General features: G+C 35.4%; 1 protein-coding gene across 1 annotated transcript in view; it reads left to right on the forward strand.

The window, feature by feature from the left end:
* Nucleotides 1-22,220, forward strand: part of CNTNAP2 (contactin associated protein 2) — a 2,991,056-nt gene that overhangs the window by 720,454 nt on the left and 2,248,382 nt on the right. The window contains exon 9 of the mRNA XM_053715812.1: nt 17,326-17,590. Coding sequence (XP_053571787.1) covers nt 17,326-17,590 — 265 coding nt within the window. The remainder of the gene's footprint in view (nt 1-17,325; nt 17,591-22,220) is intronic.

Consider the following 22,220-nt stretch of genomic DNA (forward strand, 5'->3'; position numbering starts at 1 on the left):
GGCTTTTTCGCATCTGGGGTTGTTCAGGTACTACAAGTTGCTAAATAACTTTTTTTTCGCACGTGTTAACCCGCGTAATCCAAACAGCCAAATTGCGTGCGCGTTCACGTAGTCCCCCATAGAGGCCAATGGAGAAGACAAATAGAAAAAAAAACAAAACACTAAAACCCTAATAGTTGCACAAAGCCCATGACGTATGTTCCACGAAAAGTGTACATGAAAATGTGAATATTTCATATTGCAAGAATGCTTTCATAACGAAATGTGTTCTTTTATTTATAAATAAATATTTCTCTATATATCTGATGAATTTTGGACAGATAAATCTATTTATAGTGAGATATGTATAATAATATATATATATAATAACAACATAGAGAAGGAAGTAGAAACCTCAAAATCCGAAGTTTCTAAAAGTCTAGGCCAAAACAGCACAACTGTCAAAATAAAGGCACGCAAGGGATTCTTAAAGTACAAAAAGTATAATAAAAAGTAGCATTATACATCCAAACATTCAATCCACATACATACAGGGGATCCCCGAGTGGCGCATAAGGAGACACACTGGCTGAGAGTTAGTCTGGTGCACCAGTATTAAACAGGATTAAATGTCATTAAGAAAATGCATATTATTTGTAATCCAGAGAGAGAGGAGCCGTCCCCAAATATTCTCAAAGCCAGGTGAGTAGAGTCTATGCCCCTATACGTCACATCAGTATAAATACGTTAGAGCATCTCAAAAACAGGGGGAGCTGTGCATCACTGCGTCTTTTTCACAGGTATACCATGTTAACAAGCCAAGTATGTGATAGATAACAGTTCACATAGGTATCTGTCTTTTTTCACGTGGTCGCTCTTCCCTCATAGGTTGCTCCCATAACGTATCGTCTTCTGGGGTAGACTGAAGGCAAACAAACGATCCGCTGAAAAGTGCTGCAAACTGACGAGCCTTAGCGCTCGTTTCACTCCTTTCCTTGAAGCAGCATGGAGCTTCTTCCGGGTGCTGACGACACGTCAGTTACAGGGCCATTTTATTGGAAATTAGCCTTGTGAAGTCTTGCTGCAATTTGTTGAGAAGTCTGTCAGTCATAGCGGCTTAAATGCCGGTCATGTTGGATACTTTTAGCAACAAGTTATTCACATAGGCCTAGATTTGGAGTTTGGCGGTAGCCGTGAAAACCAGCGTTAGAGGCTCCTAACGCTGGTTTTAGGCTACCGCCGGTATTTGGAGTCACTTAAAAAAGGGTCTAACGCTCACTTTTCAGCCGCGACTTTTCCATACCGCAGATCCCCTTACGTCATTTGCGTATCCTATCTTTTCAATGGGATCTTTCTAACTCCGGTATTTAGAGTCGTGTCTGAAGTGAGAAATCTAACGACAAAACTCCAGCCGCAGAAAAAAGTCAGTAGTTAAGAGCTTTCTGGGCTAACGGCGGTTCATAAAGCTCTTAACTATTGTACTCTAAAGTACACTAACACCCATAAACTACCTATGTACCCCTAAACCGAGGCCCCCCCACATCGCCGACACTCGAATACATTTTTTTAACCCCTAATCTGCCGACCGCCACCTACGTTATACTTATGTACCCCTAATCTGCTGCCCCTAACACCGCTGACCCCTATATTATATTTATTAACCCCTAACCTGCCCCCCACAATGTCGCAGCCAGCTACCTACAATAATTAACCCCTAATCTGCCGACCGCAAAGAGCCGCCACCTACATTATAGCTATGTACCCCTAATCTGCTGCCCCTAACACCGCCGACCCCTATATTATATTTATTAACCCCTAATCTGCCCCCCTCAACGTCGCCTCCACCTGCCTACACTTATTAACCCCTAATCTGCCGAGCGGACCGCACCGCTACTATAATAAAGTTATTAACCCCTAATCCGCCTCACTAACCCTATAATAAATAGTATTAACCCCTAATCTGCCCTCCCTAACATCGCCGACACCTAACTTCAATTATTAACCCCTAATCTGCCGACTGGAGCTCACCACTATTCTAATAAATGTATTAACCCCTAAAGCTAAGTCTAACCCTAACACTAACACCCCCCTAAATTAAATATAATTTTAATCTAACGAAATTAATTAACTCTTATTAAATACATTATTCCTATTTAAAGCTAAATACTTACCTGTAAAATAAATTCTAATATAGCTACAATATAAATTATAATTATATTATAGCTATTTTAGGATTTATATTTATTTTACAGGTAACTTTGTATTTATTTTAACCAGGTACAATAGCTATTAAATAGTTAAGAACTATTTAATAGCTAAAATAGTTAAAATAATTACAAATTTACCTGTAAAATAAATCCTAACCTAAGTTACAATTAAACCTAACACTACACTATCAATAAATTAATTAATTAAATAAAATACCTATAATTATCTACAATTAAACCTAACACTACACTATCAATAAATAAATTAAATACAATTCCTACAAATAAATACAATGAATTAAACTAACTAAAGTACAAAAAATAAAAAAGAACTAAGTTACAAAAATTAAAAAAATATTTACAAACATTAGAAATATATTACAACAATTTTAAACTAATTACACCTACTCTAAGCCCCCTAATAAAATAACAAAGCTCCCCAAAATAAAAAAATGCCCTACCCTATTCTAAATTACTAAAGTTCAAAGCTCTTTTACCTTACCAGCCCTGAACAGGGCCCTTTGCGGGGCATGCCCCAAGAAGTTCAGCTCTTTTGCCTGTAAAAAAAAACATACAATACCTCCCCCCAACATTACAACCCACCACCCACATACCCCTAATCTAACCCAAACCCCCCTTAAATAAACCTAACACTAAGCCCCTGAAGATCTCCCTACCTTGAGTCGTCTTCACCCAGCCGAGCCAAATTCTTCATCCAAGCGGAGCAAGAAGAGGTCCTCCATCCGGTAGAAGTCTTCATCCAAGCGGGGCAGAAGAGGTCTTCCATCCGATTGAAGTCTTCATCCAAGAGGCATCTTGTATCGTCATCCATCCGGAGCGGAGCGGCAGCATCCTGAAGACCTCCGACGCGGAACATCCATCCTGGCCGACGACTGAAAGACGAATGACGGTTCCTTTAAATGACGTCATCCAAGATGGCGTCCCTCGAATTCTGATTGGCTGATAGGATTCTATCAGCCAATCGGAATTAAGGTAGGAATATTCTGATTAGCTGATGGAATCATTCATTCATTCAGTTAAAAATCATGCGTTCAACATTTTTATTAATTTCATAATATCTTGTAAATTTATTAATTCTTGTAAATTAAAAAATTAACAAGAATTAAAATTAAATTAAATTATACACATTTGGAACTGTATGAGCTATTTATTTCGTGCATACTGCACATAATTACATATTCAAATATTCACAGTAACATTTGATGATCACACTTTTAAAGGCTAATTTCCAATAAAATGGCCCTGTAACTGACGTGACGTCAGCACCCGGAAGAAGCTCCATGCTGCTTCAAGGAAAGGAGTGAAACGAGCGCTAAGGCTCGTCAGTTTGCAGCACTTTTCAGCGGATCCTTTGTTTGCCTTCAGTCTACCCCAGAAGACGATACGTTATGGGAGCAACCTATGAGGGAAGAGCGACCACGTGAAAAAAGACAGGTACCTATGTGAACTGTTATCTATCACATACTTGGCTTGTTAACATGGTATACCTGTGAAAAAGACGCAGTGATGCACAGCTCCCCCTGTTTTTGAGATGCTCTAACGTATTTATACTGATGTGACGTATAGGGGTATAGACTCTACTCACCTGGCTTTGAGAATATTTGGGGACGGCTCCTCTCTCTCTGGATTACAAATAATATGCATTTTCTTAATGACATTTAATCCTGTTTAATACTGGTGCACCAGACTAACTCTCAGCCAGTGTGTCTCCTTATGCGCCACTCGGGGATCCCCTGTATGTATGTGGATTGAATGTTTGGATGTATAATGCTACTTTTTATTATACTTTTTGTACTTTAAGAATCCCTTGCGTGCCTTTGTTTTGACAGTTGTGCTGTTTTTGCCTAGACTTTTAGAAACTTCGGATTTTGAGGTTTCTACTTCCTTCTCTATGTTGTTATTATTCAATTTTCTAGGAAGCACCTGTACACTTTTTCATGACTGATTAGAGTGCTACTTACCTGTTTGTTGTTGTTGAATAATATATATATGTCTAGATATCTCGAGATCTATATGCGATTATCTCTTTGAAAATCCCTCTGAGATATTGTTTAATGTGCATAAAATTGTAATGTAAAATCTTTTCCTTATCTCCATTGTTAAACATATGTCTGCACATATAAATCCATGTTTCTCTATGTATGTGTATGTATGTCAATTTAAAATCCCTGCGTTAATGTAAAATCTCCTATATTTTAGCCCTTATAACTTTTGTGTGCAATATTTTATAAAATATTGTTTTATTAGACAGTGTTAATATGACTGTATATGTACTTTGTAATATATTTTTAAAGTGTTTCATGAAACTTTTATGTTGCGGAAAAGTGTTAACTACAACTTTTCGAGCGTGGAAATGATTGTTGTGTAAAAATCACGATTTTTCAAGACTTGTAATATCTGCGTAAGTGAAATTGTTTGCGAAAAGACTGTATCGCGTGTGGAAAACCCATACCACGCAACCTGTAATCTTGCCCAAAGTATGCTACAAATGTTGTACTTTTTGTCACAGTTTTAATGATTTTAAATAGTATGGTACATTAAAGGTATATACGTCTGTTTCAGTGTTTTAACAGAAAAAAAGTAATAAGCAGTGAGTTATACTTAATAGAAAGCATTTTAATATGTATAATTCATGATTTGAAAATGATTATATATTTTATTTCTGGGGGCTGTGGACTCTATAGGAAGGCAAAGGAGTAGCTTTTTTCTCTGAAGTGGTTGCTTGGAGACACCTTACAATAGCTCCAGTCAGTTTCTTGCCAATGTTTAGTAGAGAACTTTTGCTGCAAAAATTATGTCACAGTAGAACTTAAGTTTTGTAATGTCAGTTCGCATTGCTAGGAAGCATTGCGCTTAAGAGAGCATGCTTCCAGAGGCTCCTATAGGAACATCATTCTGATGCCGTCTGTGAACCTCCCACAGAGAAGGGTGTAAGTAGCGCAGCGATGGGCAGCATGTTTAAATGTATATGTATATGACTATATACATATATATTTATGTGTTAATATGTGAATATACACATATTAACACATAATATATATATATATGTATATAAGCATATACTGTAGATTCAGATTGCAGTCTATGAGAACACACAGTTCCCATAAACTGCAATGTAAGGGCACTTTTCAATGCCGTTTTTTTTCTCCCCACTCCCACCAACTTTAAAGCCCCAAAACTGCCTAGTGCAGTTTTTTTTTTAAATTAAAAAATGGTAATTTTTTTTTAATTGCCCTCTATTTTGAGGGCATTTGTGCACTGTTGGAAAATTAACCAGAGATCTAATCTTTGGTTAATTTTCGGAGCATTAATTGCTACTAAGAGTTCCCGGTAGCAATAACCAGCCACTTGTAATGGCTGGTTAATTATAGCTCTCCTGCAAACGGGCAAATTTGTCAGATTGCGGGAGCAAGATAATTTAGCGCTCCATTTGTAATCTAGACCAGTGTGTACACTGAGAATTTCTAAGTGATAATTTAGCAAAAAGACAAATAATTTTTTGGGTTTACTTTTAATTTACTTTTTTTTTACTGGACTACTGTTTCATGTACATTTAAATGTGATTATTACTGAGTGCATTAAAAGTTTTTTTTCTTTTCTAGTAATTTAAATAACAATCTGCTAGATTACGAGTTGTGCGTTATGGCTCTTAACGCTGAAAATATGGTATTTTCAGTGTTAAAACAGCAACACAGTCATTACGAGTCTTGCCGGTATAGGTGAACCGCAAGCCTTTTAGCCTGTAACGCAACGTCAGTACCGCACTCGTAAAAATTATGTTTTTTCATGGGATTCCCATAGCACTGGTATTACGAGTTTTGCGTTCTGGCTAAAAAAAATGGTGTTACAGCCTAAAACGACAAGATCCATCCTGCCATCTAAAGTCAGTAGTTATGAGTGTTACGCTACAAAGCTGTAAGATAAAACTCATAACTAAACTGCTACAAAGTACACTAAACACCCATCAACTACCTATTAACCCCTAAACCGAGGCCCTCCCGCATCGCAAATACTATATTAAACTTATTAACCCCTAATATATTGCTCCCCACATCGCCGCCACTGAATTTTTTTATTAACCCCTATTCCGCCACTCCCCGACATTGTCACCACTATAATAAACTTATTAACCCCTAAACCACCGCTCTTCCATATCGCAAACACTATTTAAATATATTTAACCCCTAATCTGCTGTCCGCCTACATTGCCCCCACTATACTAAAGTTATTAAGCCCTACACCACCGCTAATATAATATGCCTATTAACTCCTAAACTGAAAGCCCCCCACAACGAAATATACTAAGGTAAACTATTAACCCCTAAACCAAAAACCCCCCACATTGCAATAAACTAAATTAAACTAGTAACCCCTAAACCTAACGCCCCCCCCCCTAACTTTATATTAAAATTACAATTTCTCTATCTTAAATTAAATTAAAACTTACCTGTCAAATTAAAAAAACTAAGTTTAAACTAAAATTAAACTAATATAACTATTAAACTAAAATGTAACTAACTACCAATTAACTAAAACTAAACTACACATTAAAAAAATCCTAACACTATTAAAAATTACAAATGATCTAAATACAAAAAATAAAAAAAACTAAATTACAAAAATAACAAACACTAAATTATGAAAAATAACGAACAAAATTATCAAAAATAAAAAAGAATAACACCAAATTTAATAGCCCTATCAAAATAAAAAAGCCCACCCAAAATAAAAAAACTACCAATAGCCCTTAAAAGTCCTTTTGTAGGGCATTGCCCTAAGTTAAACAGCTCTTTTTCCTGAAAAAAAATATAAAGATCCCCCTAACAGTAAAACCCACCACCCAACAACCCCCAAAATAAAAAACCTAACTCTAAAAAAAACCTAAGCAACCCATTGCACTGAAAAGGGCATTTGGATAGGCATTTAGCTCTTTTACATGACCAAACCCTAAACTAAAAATAAAACCCACCCAAAAAACCCTTAAAAAAACCAAACACTAACCCCCGAAGATTCACTTACAGTTTTTGAAGTCCCGCTTGAATGATCTTTATCCAGGCGGCAAAAAGTCTTCATCCAGGTGGCCTCTTCAATCTTCATCCCGGCTGCGAAGTCCTCATCCAAGCGGCAATAAGTCTTCATCCAGGTGGCATCTTCTATCTTGATCCCGGTGGTGCGGTAGCAGGTCCATCCTGAAGACATCCGGCGCGGAGCATCCTCTTCATACGGTTGCCGCCGTACACTGAATCTTCAATGCAAGGTACGCGATTCAAGATAGCGTCCCTTGCATTCCTTTTGGCTGAAAAATTTGAATCAGCCAATAGAATGAGAGCTGCTAAAATCCTATTGGCTGTTCAAATCATGTGTGCTATGGAAGCATGCTCTCATGAGCGCAAAGCTTCCATGCAATGCGAACACGAGGTCACGTTCACATTGCAATCAACTTGTAATACAAGCACACATTTGTATGCGCCGGTATTACCCACCGAGTGAAGCGCAAATATGACGCTTGCGAAAACGCAATTTTGTGATCCACTCATAATCTAGCCCTTAACCAGATATTTTTAGCCAGACTTTAGTTAAGACTTGTCTTGGAAAATTATACACAAACCTTTAATCAAAAATTGCAATGACAAGCATTGGCTGGAGTGATGTAAAGCAAGCCACTGGACTATGGAGCAGTTGAAACCTGTTCTTTGGAATGATGATGAATCACACTATAAAGCAGTCTGAAGTAAAATCTGTGTGTTGTGATTGCTACCTACAGGAATGCATAGTTCATACTGTAAAGTTTGGTAGAGGAGGGATAATAATCCGGGGCTGTTTTTTATGGTTTGGGGAAGGCCCCTTAGTTCTATTAAAGGGTCATCTTAATGCTACAGGATGCAAAGACATTTTCGACAGTTTAACTTTCCTGTTCCAGCATGACTGTGCCCATATGCACAAAGGAAGTTCCATAAATTCATGGTTTCATGAGTTTGGTGTGGATGAACTCAAGTGGCCTGCACAAAGGCCTGACCTCAACCCTATTGAACACCAGTTGTGAGCTAGACCAACATCAGTGTCTAACCTCAGATATGCTCTTTTAACTGAATGGATACACATTCCCACAGACACACTTGAAATTGTTTTGGAAAGTCTTCCCAAAGAGGAAGCCAACTCCATATTAATGTCTCTGGTTTTGGAATGGAATTTCTAAAAAGCTCATATTGGTATAATGAATAGATTTCCAAATACTTTTGACCATATAAAGAGTAACATAGTTGATGACGTTGAAAAAAAGACAGAGATCCATTGAGTTCAACCTATATAAATCTCAATATACTTACAAAAAAGTTAAATTAATCCCATTAAAAAGATGACCCATTTAACACAAGCAATCATATACCTAAAATATGTTTCTAGCCAGAAATGTATCTAAACCCTTTGTAAATGTATCTAAATTATTGGCATTTGCTACCTCCTTAGGTAATGATTTCCACAATTTGATTGCTCTTACAGTAAAAACAACATATATGTTGATGGAGATTAAATCTCCTTTCCTCTAGCCAAACAATTTTCTTGGAATAAACAGAGCTTCTGCCATCTCTGTATATGGACCTTCAATACATTTATATTAAAAAATCATGTTACCTCTCAAGCTACTTTTTTTCTAAAGAAGAGAGACCGAATTTGGATAACCTCACCTCATAGCTTACATTATCCATTCCCCTTATTAACTTTGTGGTCCTTCTCTGATATATACACACACAGGGCTTGCAATGAAATAATAATATAGAGAGGTTAGAGTTAAGAAAAGGTATACCAGTAGGCTACTGAGTAGGGGAATTAGCTCATGTGGAAGTCCATAGGATGATAGGTGTTAGTATTAATGCAGGAACATTTATTTAGGGGGTTATTTTTTTGGGGGGTTGACCAAAGTTAGTTTTTTACAGGATGTATAGGGCTGATGCCAAGTGAAGGGACATGTCAAGGTTGGTTATAGAAATAGTTTGGTGGGGCTGTCTCAGCAGTGGTTGTAGTTATTTGTCCAAGTTAAGACCCAGTGGTTGTTAAGCTCTCCACTACCTCAGAGGTGACAGAGTTAAATCATCCCAGACTGCTTTGTCTGGGATGATTAACAAAGCAATTTATTTTGTGAGAGCAGGGGGTGGGTTTGTACTAGTGTTTACTTGTGCATTAATCAACCACTCCTTTGGTGAAGAAGGATTAACTAGTGATCTATAAAGCAGCATAAGAACCTTAATATTCCTGCAGTAAATACCTCTGCCTAAAAGATTCAGCAGAAACAAGCTTTATTGAATCTTGCACATTGGGTGTTCATTATTGTCTACTTCCCAGAATACCTGGCTGCTTGAAGCTTTGTTAATGTGTCTTTTATTTCAACAATCAGTTTATAATCTAAAGCATTGCTCAAAGCAACTGGAACAATGACAGAGTTTGGCAAAAAAAATTTTTTACCCAACATAATTGTCTTATACAAATCCTTTGAGATGGAGATAAGGGCATAATATATTCTTAGATGTAATTGATAACCATTAGATTAATTTTTCATATTAAGCCCCCATAATTCTAGGGTGGAGAATCAATCATTTTTTGTATGTTTCAGGATTTAAGATTAAATTAAGCTGTTACGTGTTTTTGAATGAATTATGGTTCTGTTGCTATGAACGTAAATTGGAAAGTGGAATTCTCATTTATAGCTCTTCAATCAGTTGTTCTGTCTCTGTTCCTTACAAGGTTAGGTGGCACTTCAACATATCAGGGAGTTAATGAGGTTCCAAGCATCAATTCTATCTTTCAAGGTCAAGATGCATTACAAAACCAATTGTATTTGTATAGTCTGTTGCTAATATTGTCAACCCAGACCTAATTTTAAAACCTAAATGCATTCTGAACTTTAGCATCTTCATGCATTTGAGCCAATAATTTGAAACTTCTTCCATCAAATTGTGATCATTATTGAATAGCACTGAAGAGTCATGGTCAAGCTAAACCCTTATAAACACACTGGTTGAATTAAAGATGTAAAAAAAGTAATCAAAAAAAGCAGATCAAATTATAATTCCTTCTCAGAAGAATGTAGAAGCTTCCTTTGTTAAAAAAAAAAGGGCTAGAGTATGAGTGAAGCGCTATAATTTACGCGTGAGCGATATTTAGTTTTCATGCCGTTTGTGTGCAAGTTAAATTCTGCTTGTATTACACGTTGAAAGTGAATGCGAACACATGAGTGCCATCGCAATTTACACTAGAATGATTACCGTGACTTTAGAGCTATGGTTAACTGTTATGAGAATCAAGAAAGTATCACTAAACACATCAAAAATATATTTAAAACTACAGTTACACTCATAACACTATCTAATACAAATTATTTAAAAAAAAAATGCACAACAAAGTTATAAAGGCTCAAAGATAGGAGGTCTTAGGTGTTATAAAAAATGGACTGCAAAGAGCTTTTACATAGAGATACATACATACACGTCTAAATATGGTTTTATATATATATATATATGTGTGTGTACAGATGTATATATATTTATATGTGTACATATGTATTTACAGATATATAGTAAAATATAAGAAACAGATTAAACAATGGCACTATTAAGGCTTTCCCCACTATAATCTATATCCTAAGTGTATTTAGAATTTTATACACTACTATATGAAAGTATTGTGGGTGGGTTGGTGCTATGCATAAATGGAATTCAAACTCGAAATGTGGAAGTATAGACACTTACCACGGAACAGTATGCATCTCCAGCACTCTAGCCCAGACTATAGGGTGTTGCTTTATATGAGGAATATTAAAATATAACTTTTATTCAATTTGGTTAAAAACTGTACACAAATAACACGTAACACACAACATTAAAATTCTCAAAGTAAGCTCTGTTTAAGCTGATGATAGTGAACACAAATATTATATAAATGCCTTGATTATATTATCTCTATGTGTCACTAGGATTGTAACAACCTGCAATAATATAACTCCTATGCTAAAATTATTTTCGTTGGAAAGCTGTTGTATAGTTGTGTAAGTGCCCAATAGCAGTGTATTCACCAGTTATTACGTGCTGAGGATCACAATGGAAATAACAACTTGGTATAATCGCTTGATTCTGTGTGAGTACAGGTATATCTGTATCAAACGTGTCTGGATGATAACAGCGTCATTCACAAAGGTTAAAACTATCACATCCGTATAAGTATACAGTTAATCTGAGAGCAATGCTCATAAGGTACTGCAAGTCATTTCGTTTAATCGGTACAGATTATGTAGCGAAATTACTCAATGGTTGTAGTATCAGTGGGTTGAGTTGAAACTCAAGTTTATGAATAATTAAGGTACCATATATGATGCGTTGTATGTTTATACTGTATAAAGGTGACTGGTATATCTCCTCTAGATTTTTTGTGATCACCAGTGTATCTAGGTTATTGTACAATCTCACACCTGCTTGATCTTAAAAGATGTTTGTGATTATTATTAGTGTACGGACATTGGGACCTCTATTGATGTTGGTAAAGTAACCTAGATCAGCCTCTCACTCCTAGGATGTGTAACCGGCTGTATTTGATAACGTATGTATATGTTATCAAAAAAAAAAAAAGAACATTCTGCTATGTGCCGAAACATTGGCTTATGAAATATGCAATATTACCGTCTTATGTGGCGCTTATAAATAACCTTGATTGTGTTTGCACATCTTGTGGGGGGGGGGGGGGTTTAAAACTTTTTTGCTCCAAAAAAGTCTTTAGGAGAAAGAGACTTTGCGTTCTCGACTTCTCAAAGTGTATTTGTTAATGCGACTTTGCGAACGTGAAAGCACAAACTTTTTACTTTTAACTCTTTCTAGGAGTGTGGATCTATGAGCACAAAAAATGACTTCTAGTGTTTTTAATGATGGAACGCAAGCAACAGCTTAACTCATAACCTAGCCCATAATGTTGAGCGAATTACATGTGTCTGAATATCAATATTTGCTGAATAGTCAACATTCAGACATCTAGATTACGAGTTTTGCGTTAGAGGCTGTGCGGTGCTAACAAGCAGTTTTCCCTCACCGCTCACTTACATGCAGCGCTGGTATTACGAGTTTTCAGAAACCCGTCGTTAAAAGTCAAGAAGTGGGCGTTTAGCAAAATTTTGCTCATTACCGCACTCCAATACCAGCGCTGCTTAAGTCAGCGGTGAGCTGGTGTAACGTGCTTGTGCACGATTTCCCCATAGGAATCAACGTGGAGAGCCGGCTGAGAAAAAGTCTAACACCTGCCAAAAAGCAGTGTAAAACTCCTTTACGCAGCCCCATTGATTCCTATGGGGAAATAAAAGTTATGTCTACACCTAACACCCTAACATGAGCCCTGAGTCTAAACACCCGTAATATTACACTTATTAACCCCTAATCTGCCGCCCCCGACATCGCTGACACCTACATCATATTATTAACCCCTTAGTGTAAAGTGCAATTATGCCATTTTGTATACTGTTTAAAGAGGTATTATATATTAATGTCACAAAGGAATCTGATAAAGAGAAGGATTGTATTACCTTGACTATTCCTTTAATTCTCACTAAAGTTTTTTAATATTATTGAAAATAATCTTTTAAAAATGTATAAAAAGCTTATATCTTGTTCTTTCCAATTGAGCCTTGCTCTACTTGAAATGTTAAAAATATGTGTGTTCATATGATAAGCTTAGCCTTTGATATGTATACATGTCCTGTGTCTTTGGTTTATATACCTGAGGCATTCATTTCTAATAGCAAACAGTGTGATAAAAGTATTTGGTGATAACATTACAATGCAGCTGAACTCTCCTGTTGCTTCAGATAACTAAAAATATCTCATGTCAATATAGATTTTTACATTTTTAAAATGATCTCAATTTTCTTGTTTTCGCTTTTCAGCTTGATTTAATATAAAACATTTTCTTAGGAGATGTACTTAAAATTGGACCACAAAAAAAATAACAATAAAAAAATAATAATAACTCACTTAAATGGTTTTGTTTCAGAAGAGAACTGAAAAGAGTTGTATTTTTTGCAATAAAGAGCAAAGTGTGGCAATATGTTTCCTTATAAATTATAAAATAATTACTCCATATGTCTTAGGAAACATAACCAGACATGGATAGAAGTTAGCCAAGTAAGAATAAATACTTCTAAGCACTGTGCATGAGAAAAATAATTCCCTATTAATTTGTAGCCCTTCAGATATACAACCAGTGCTGTGCAATAAGTAACAGTGTGAAGCTATTAATGGTTTCACCTAACATTTGCTTCTTTAGCAGTTAATAACATGCCACATCAATTGACTTTTTATGGTGTTTGTACATAAAAAGGTATCATTCTCTATTATCAGGAGCAGAGTGCTAGATGGGAAAACGGCACTAAGTGGAACCATTTTATATTTAGCTCTCTTCCAGTGTGCGTGTGTAAGGATAAGATGCCAACTATATTAAATTGAGCATTCTACTAGCAGTATCACTATAACAATTAAATTATATTGCTGTTAGAAAATAATTATTTTTCTATGATTAGTAAGAAGTAATTTAATCAAAATAAGTTCCACAAATAATAATTTAAATAAATTAAATTAGAACATTTAAGCAAGTGATGTTTGTCAATAGGGTTTATAAAGTAAAACTTTTGGTGAAAAATAAACCTATGCAATGCACTTTCATTTTATACAGTTGTTGCACAGAGTGAAATATTGCAAAAAAAAAAAAAAGTCTTAATTTTGGGCTTCTTTCCTGAGGCCAAGACCAAACCTTCATATTTTACTATAACTACCACAATGCTGCAGTGGCTTGGTCAAAATCACCAATGGAATAGGCAACGTAACTGCAAAACTCAAAAATGGCAAAAAAAAGTTTTAATTTTTTCTTCCATGATTTAGATAGAGCATATAAGGCCAGATTACTGTTGGCACACTATATATTGTTTTCACAAACAAGTTAAAAGTAAAATGTTGCTAACTTGAGGGATTCGGATATCACAATCACGCTAACTTCTTCTCCTTATAGACTTCAATGGAGAGCGCAAACTGGAAAAGGAAAACCTTTTGCTCATGCACTAACCCTATGTTCTTCACATAGAATAAATTGTTCTTTTTATTAATAAATAAATATATATATATATATATATATATATATATAATGTTTTTTTTGTAAAATATATATATCTTCACCTGTATATCTATATGAATATATAGTTATGTGTGTATATATATATATATATATATATATATATATATATATATATATATTGAGAAATAAAAATTAAATACAAATATCATTTTCTTCTAAGCGAAGAACATTAGAATGTAAAAATATTACAGTAAAAAACATCATTCCTATTAATATTCAATAAAAAAAGTTTTTTCTTTTTTTCAGATATTGGACTGGAAAGTGTATATACATGTGTATATATGTGTTTATATGTGTATATATGTATGCATATACATATATATATATATATATATATATATATATATATATACATATAAACATATGAACATATATTTAGACATGTATATGTTATGTATATATACATTATAGCCCTTTCCTTTTATATCCCATATAATATTTATATGAATAACTTTTATCAGATAGAGTATATATTAATGTAACACTTAATTTTAAGGTATTTATGTTGTGGTTGGTGCAACTTTTTATTTAGCCCTAACCATTTAGGCTAGGGCTTCAGATGTGCTAACACATGGTCGCATTTACTTTCAACTTGTAATACGAGTACAAATTAAAGGGACAGTCTACACCAGTCTATTGTTTTAAAAGATAGATAATCCCTTTATTGCCCTTTGCATAACTAACACAGTTATAATAATATACTTTTAACCTCTGTGATTATCTTGGATCTAAGCCTCTGTGACCTGCCCCTTTATTTCAGTTCTTTTGACAGACTTGCAGTCTAGCCAATCAGTGCCTGCTCCAAGATAACTTCACGTGCACGAGCATAGTGTTATCTATATGAAATACGTGAACTAACACCCTCTAGTGGTGAAAAACTGTTAAAATGCAATCTGAAAAGAGATGGCCTTCAAGGTCTAAGAAATTAGCATATGAATCTCCTAGGTTAAGCTTTCAACTAAGAATACCAAGAGAACAAAGCAAAATTGGTGATAAAAGTAAATTGGAAAATTGTTTAAAATTACATGTCCTATCTGAATCATGAACGTTTATTTTAGCCTAGACTGTCCCTTTAACGCTGCCACTTGTAATCTTGCCCATAATTGGGGAAAAAAAGTTTTTCAGTTTACTCATAGTATTAAACTTACTTTTTCCGATGGTATTCTTTTTTTAAGATCTAGGTAGGTAGGGTGCACAACTCTAGAGAACTTTATGGCAGCATTTCCGCATGAAGGCTTTGAGCACTATATGACAAACAGTACACTGTTAAAATAATTATTTCAAAACTGCTGCCATATAATGCTCCTACCTATCTGCTTTTCACCAAAGGATGCCAATAAGACAAATTGATTATAGAAGTTTTATAAAATTGTACAATCTATCTGAATCCCAAAATAAAAATTTGGTGTTTCATGTTTTTTTTTAAAGAAGTTACTAAGGACTTTTAAAATTATCCACATCCATATTTAAATAAATAAACACTGCCTATCAGTAGGCAAAAAAAATCACATAAAGAGGTCTCTCCAACTTCACCAGTCTCACCAGCCTTTATGTCATTCCATTAATGAGTCAATAAAACTTAGTGAAATAGCAGAACAGAATAACATTACAAGCATCACATAACACACGGCTTATCAAGCTCATTGAGAAGTTAGTCACTTATTAAAGGGACTTAAAACCCAAAACATGTATTTCATAATTCAAACAGAGAATACAATTCTAAACAACTTTCCAATTTACTTGTTATCCTTTGTTGAAAGGTTTATCTAGGAAAGCTCAGGAGCAGCAAAGAATCTAGGTTATAGCTGCTGGTTGGTTATTACATATATATACTGATTGCCATTGGCTTACCCATTTGTTCAGTTAGAAACCAGTAGTGCATTGCTGCTCCTTCAACAAATGATACTAAGAGAAACAAATTAGATAATAGAAGTAAATTACAAAGTTGTTTCAAATTGTATTCTCTATCTGAATCGTGAAAGAATTATGTTGTGTTTCATGTCCCTTTAATACAATTGTGGCCAATGAGTGCTGATTTACATACTGTTACCCACAATTCTCTGCAAACCATTACATTTTGAAATAGGATTGAGATATGCATTTGTAGTCAGATATTTCTTGTACAGCTACATTTGTATAATTTGTTAAATTTTAAAGGGATGTAAAACCCACAATTTTTCTTTCATGGTTCAGATTGAGAATTTTAAATGACTTTGTGATTTACTTATATTATCAAATGTTCTTCGTTCTCTTTGTATCTTTTTGTTGAAAAGCAGAGATGTATGCTTAGGAGCCGGCCCATTTCTAGAGCACTATGTGGCAGTAGTTTTGGAAAAACATTATTCATTTGCAAGAGCACTAGATAGCAGACCTACTTACCACCATGTAGTGGTCCAGATACCTATCTAGGTATCTCTTCAACACAGAATATCATCGGAACAAAGCAAATTTGATAATAGAAGTTGGAAAAAAAATTAAAATGGTATCCTCTGTCTAAATTAAAAAAAAATTTTTTTAGGTTTCACATCCCTGTAACATGAATGCGATAATATAACAGAGAAATGTCATAACATATTAAAATGTTCATCAATTCATTGTATTGCAGCTGTCTAACATCAAATAAACTTTTATTAAAAATGTTTTTCTTCTCTACTGTTTTTAAGGGACATCAACAACTAAATAGATTTTCTATGCATGGTATTGAAGTCATTACCCACCTCCATCTAGTCACTGGTGCCACCATGTTGAAATCTAGTTTCTACTACAAACCAGTGTTGACATGTTTGCACATGTTCAGAAACTTTCCTTCAGATACCTGTAACCTAACTTCCATAATGCCGACACCCATTTTAAAAAGGAGGTGCATGAAATGTATTTAGTGTTTAGTGTCCCTTTAATGCTTAATAAACATTGTAAGTATATTGGTTAAGTCTGTTTCTTTTTTTTTTCTTTTCCATTCCAGGCCAATTTAAGTTTTACCTGTGTTGAGTCACACACAGTGCCGGTCTTTTTCAATGCTACCAGTTATTTAGAAGTTCGTGGTCGTCAAGCTGAAGACATCTTGTCAGTCCATTTTCAGTTTCGTACTTGGAATCCTAGTGGGCTTCTTCTCTTCAACACCTTTGCTGAGGAATTAGGAAACATAGAGATTGATTTAATTGATGGAAAAGTCAGTGTCCACATTAACATAACCAAGTCCAAGAAGAATCGTATTGACATCTCTTCAGGTGGGCTGTGCTTTTCAGATAATTGTTAATGCAAATGTATTGTATCTTCCAAATCCTATATGCAGCACTAGTAGTTTAGCCAATGCCATTGAGGATAACATTTTGGGGCCTATCTATTAAGCTCCGAATGGAGCTTGATGCCCCGTGTTTCTGGCGAGCCTGTTTCTGGCGAGCTCTGAGCAGGCGGACAGACATCGCCGGAATTCAACCCGATCGAGTACGATCAGGTTGATTGACACCCCCTGCTGGCGGCTGATTGGCCGTGAGTCTGCAGGGGGCGGCGTTGCACCAGCAGCTCTTGTGAGCTGCTGGTGCAATGGTGAATACGGAGAGCGTATTGCTCTCCGTATTCAGCGAGGTCTGGCGGACCTGATCCGCACTGTCAGATCAGGTCCGCCAGACTTTGGTAAATAGAGGCCTTCATATGCACATATGCTCTGCCAAAGCCTCATAACTACAATTAAATAAAACTGAACAAATTTATTCAATGCCATATTATTATTATTCTACATGTGACTTGTTAAAAAAATATACAACAGTGCATTTTTTGCATACTTTTTACACCTGGAATCTATTCTATGTTATGGTTAAGCTGTTCATGTTTAATTTCTCACTAATAAAATGTAGTTTTGTAAAAATTAAAATATATTGAAACTTCCCAGGAGTCCCTTTCCTACAAATATTCATTCCATTCCTGCCAATTTCAGCTTTAATTGTAAGAATGGGGTGCAGTTCTGGGGGGGGGGGGATTTAATCGAACATCATACTGTACCATTTTCTCTTGTTTGATATGTTCCAAATAATCCAATTTATATGTTGAGCTGTATTTTAAAATATTTACAAATATTTCCTTTTCTTTTATTTTGTCATTTGAAATAGCTGCCTTTTGCAAGCATGCACTCTAAACCTGCATGTATTAATCCTCTTTCCCTATATTTTACATAGTATTTTCACTGCTCTGCACACAAACAAGATATCCTCTTTTTGCTGCTGTGATGGGGCAAGCAGTGCAAGGGTTTAAGACAGTGTTTCCCAATCCCAGTCCTCAGGACCTTTACTCAGGCCAGATAATCATTATATCTTAAAGTGAATGTAAACTTTGATGAATGTGTGCCCGGTTTTAAAAAATCCTATTAAAAAATTTGCTAGCTCCCAGCAAATTAAAGTTTAATACCAAGAAAACTACTTGGCTAAAAAACAACAGCAAAGGATTCTATAAATGCAATAGAAAAAATTGTGAAGGCTGCATACATGCATACAACTGCAAACCTACCCATATAGTAAAATCATATTCTAATAATAAAACTTGCACTATAAATGCACTTACTAATTGTAAAACAGAATATGTTGTGTATTTTCTAAAATGTAGCCAAAAAATGTAAATGACTAGATTGTTGGAACATATAAAAAATATAGAATCAGGATTTCAGGGACATAGTGTGTTAGACCACTTTAGAAAATTCCATCAAAAAAATCCAGCTATTTTGAAAGGTACTATTCTAGAGCATATACCTCCAGGGCAGGAAGGAGATAGACGGATGAAATTAAGGCAAAGAGAAACTTACTGGATCAATCTTTTTAATACTATGATCCCAGTAGGCCTAAATTAGGATATCGATATAGTAGCCTTTTTATAAACTAATCATTTTTAGTAATTATTTTTTTTAAAGATTTTATTAATGAATTTTGTATTAATATCATTTATACTAGAGGATCCTTAGATATGTTTTTGAATTATCAAATATAGGGAAGTTATAGAACTATAATCCTGACGTTTTAACGATGAAACTATCCCAGCTTGAAGGAGAGAGGAGGAAAATACGTATCTCCGGAACCAATTGCGGTCAAAGGGTTAATCCTCATAGAAAAAAGAAAAGCACAAACACGGCCAACATAGTGCGTACTATTGTAATAAAGGCACATTTAGTCCTAAAAACATACAGGTGTGCCCTCACATGTAAAAACCTCAATCCATATAAGGTATCAGTAAAACATAACATAAAACAAGGCCCCAAACGTAACGATATTCGTTTGGAACCCAGTGTCTTTAATAAAATTCAATAAAGTCTTACTTAAGATATGAATAGAAGGATGCTGGGTACCGTACGCGTTTCGAAGTACTGCAACTTCTTCATCAGAGGTGAGTATCCTTGAATGTCCCGACATCTATTTAAACCACTCCTAATTGGTTGCGAGTCAGAAGGGTGTGTACTCGGCGTGCATTGTGATTGGTGTGGATTGCCACACATCTCTGCCTCTTTTGCAATATAGAATTTACATAACAACTGAACGTTTTAAAAACATAGCAAACTTGGTTCTTTCTTAAAAATATTACAGCAATAATAACAATATATACTTGAATAAATACCACAGTAATCTAAAACTACATGATAAATATTGTGAATATTGTGAATATTAAAAAGCGGAATATAGTTATATAACTTCCCTATATTTGATAATTCAAAAACATATCTAAGGATCCGCTAGTATAAATTATATTAATACAAAATTCATTAATAAAATCTTTAAAAAAAATAATTACTAAAAATGATTAGTTTATAAAAAGGCTACTATATTGATATCCTAATTTAGGCCTACTGGGATCATAGTATTAAAAAGATTGATCCAGTAAGTTTCTCTTTGCCTTAATGTCATCAGTCTATCTCCTTCCTGCCCTGGAGGTATATGATCTAGAATAGTACCTTTTAAAATAGCTGGATTTTTTTGATGGAATTTTCTAAAGTGGTCTAACACACTATGGCCTAGATTTGGAGTTTGGCGTTAGCCGTGAAAACCAGCGTTAGAGGCTCCTAACGCTGGTTTTAGGCTACCGCCGGTATTTGGAGTCACTCAAAATAGGGTCTAACGCTCACTTTTCAGTCGCGACTTTTCCATACCGCAGATCCCCTTACGTAAATTGCGTATCCTATCTTTTCAATGGGATTTTTCTAACTCCGGTATTTAGAGTCGTGTCTGAAGTGAGCGTTAGACATCTAACGACAAAACTCCAGCCGCAGGAAAAAAGTCAGTAGTTAAGAGCTTTCTGGGCTAACGCCGGTTTATAAAGCTCTTAACTACTGTGCTCTAAAGTACACTAACACCCATAAACTACCTATGTACCCCTAAACCGAGGCCCCCCCCACATCGCCGCAACTCGATTAATTTTTTTAACCCCTAATCTGCCGACCACCACCTACGTTATACATATGTACCCCTAATCTGCTGCCCCTAACACCGCCGACCCCTGTATTATATTTATTAACCCCTAATCTGCCCCCCACAACGTCGCCTCCACCTACCTACACTTATTAACCCCTAATCTGCCGACCGCAAAGCGCCGCCACTTACGTTATCCTTATGTACCCCTAATCTGCTGCCCCTAACACCGCCGACCCCTATATTATATTTATTAACCCCTAATCTGCCCCCCTCAACGTCGCAGCCAGCTACCTACAATAATTAACCCCTAATCTGCCGACCGCAAAGCACCACCACCTACGTTATCCTTATGTACCCCTAATCTGCTACCCTTAACACCGCCGACCCCTATATTATATTTATTAACCCCTAATCTGCCCCCAAAACGTCGCCTCCACCTGCCTACACTTATTAACCCCTAATCTGCCGACCGGAGCTCACCGCTATTCTAATAAATGTATTAACCCCTAAAGCTAAGTCTAACCCTAACACTAACACCCCCCTAAATTAAATATAATTTTAATCTAACGAAATTAATTAACTCTTATTAAATAAATTATTCCTATTTAAAGATAAATACTTACCTGTAAAATAAATCCTAATATAGCTACAATATAAATTATAATTATATTATAGCTATTTTAGGATTTATATTTATTTTACAGGTAACTTTGTATTTATTTTAACCAGGTACAATAGCTATTAAATAGTTAAGAACTATTTAATAGCTAAAATAGTTAAAATAATTACAAAATTACCTGTAAAATAAATCCTAACCTAAGTTACAATTAAACCTAACACTACACTATCAATAAATTAATTAAATAAACTACCTACAATTACCTACAATTAAACTAACACTACACTATCAATAAATTAATTAAATACAATTCCTACAAATAAATACAATTAAATAAACTAGCTAAAGTACAAACAATAAAAAAGAACTAAGTTACAAAAAATAAAAAAATATTTACAAACATAAGAAAAATATTACAACAATTTTAAACTAATTACACCTACTCTAAGCCCCCTAATAAAATAACAAAGCCCCCCAAAATAAAAAAATGCCCTACCCTATTCTAAATTACTAAAGTTCAAAGCTCTTTTACCTTACCAGCCCTGAACAGGGCCCTTTGCGGGGCATGCCCCAAAGAATTCAGCTCTTTTGCCTGTAAAAAAAAACATACAATACCCCCCCCAACATTACAACCCACCACCCACATACCCCTAATCTAACCCAAACCCCCCTTAAATAAACCTAACACTAAGCCCCTGAAGATCTTCCTACCTTATCTTCACCATACCAGGTTCACCGATCCGTCCTGAAGAGCTCCTCCGATGTCCTGATCCAAGCCCAAGCGGGAGGCTGAAGAGGTCCATGATCCGGCTGAAGTCTTCATGCAAGCGGGAGCTGAAGAGGTCCATGATC

Source organism: Bombina bombina, chromosome 5, assembly GCF_027579735.1.
Source record: "Bombina bombina isolate aBomBom1 chromosome 5, aBomBom1.pri, whole genome shotgun sequence".
Classification (NCBI taxonomy): domain Eukaryota; kingdom Metazoa; phylum Chordata; class Amphibia; order Anura; family Bombinatoridae; genus Bombina; species Bombina bombina.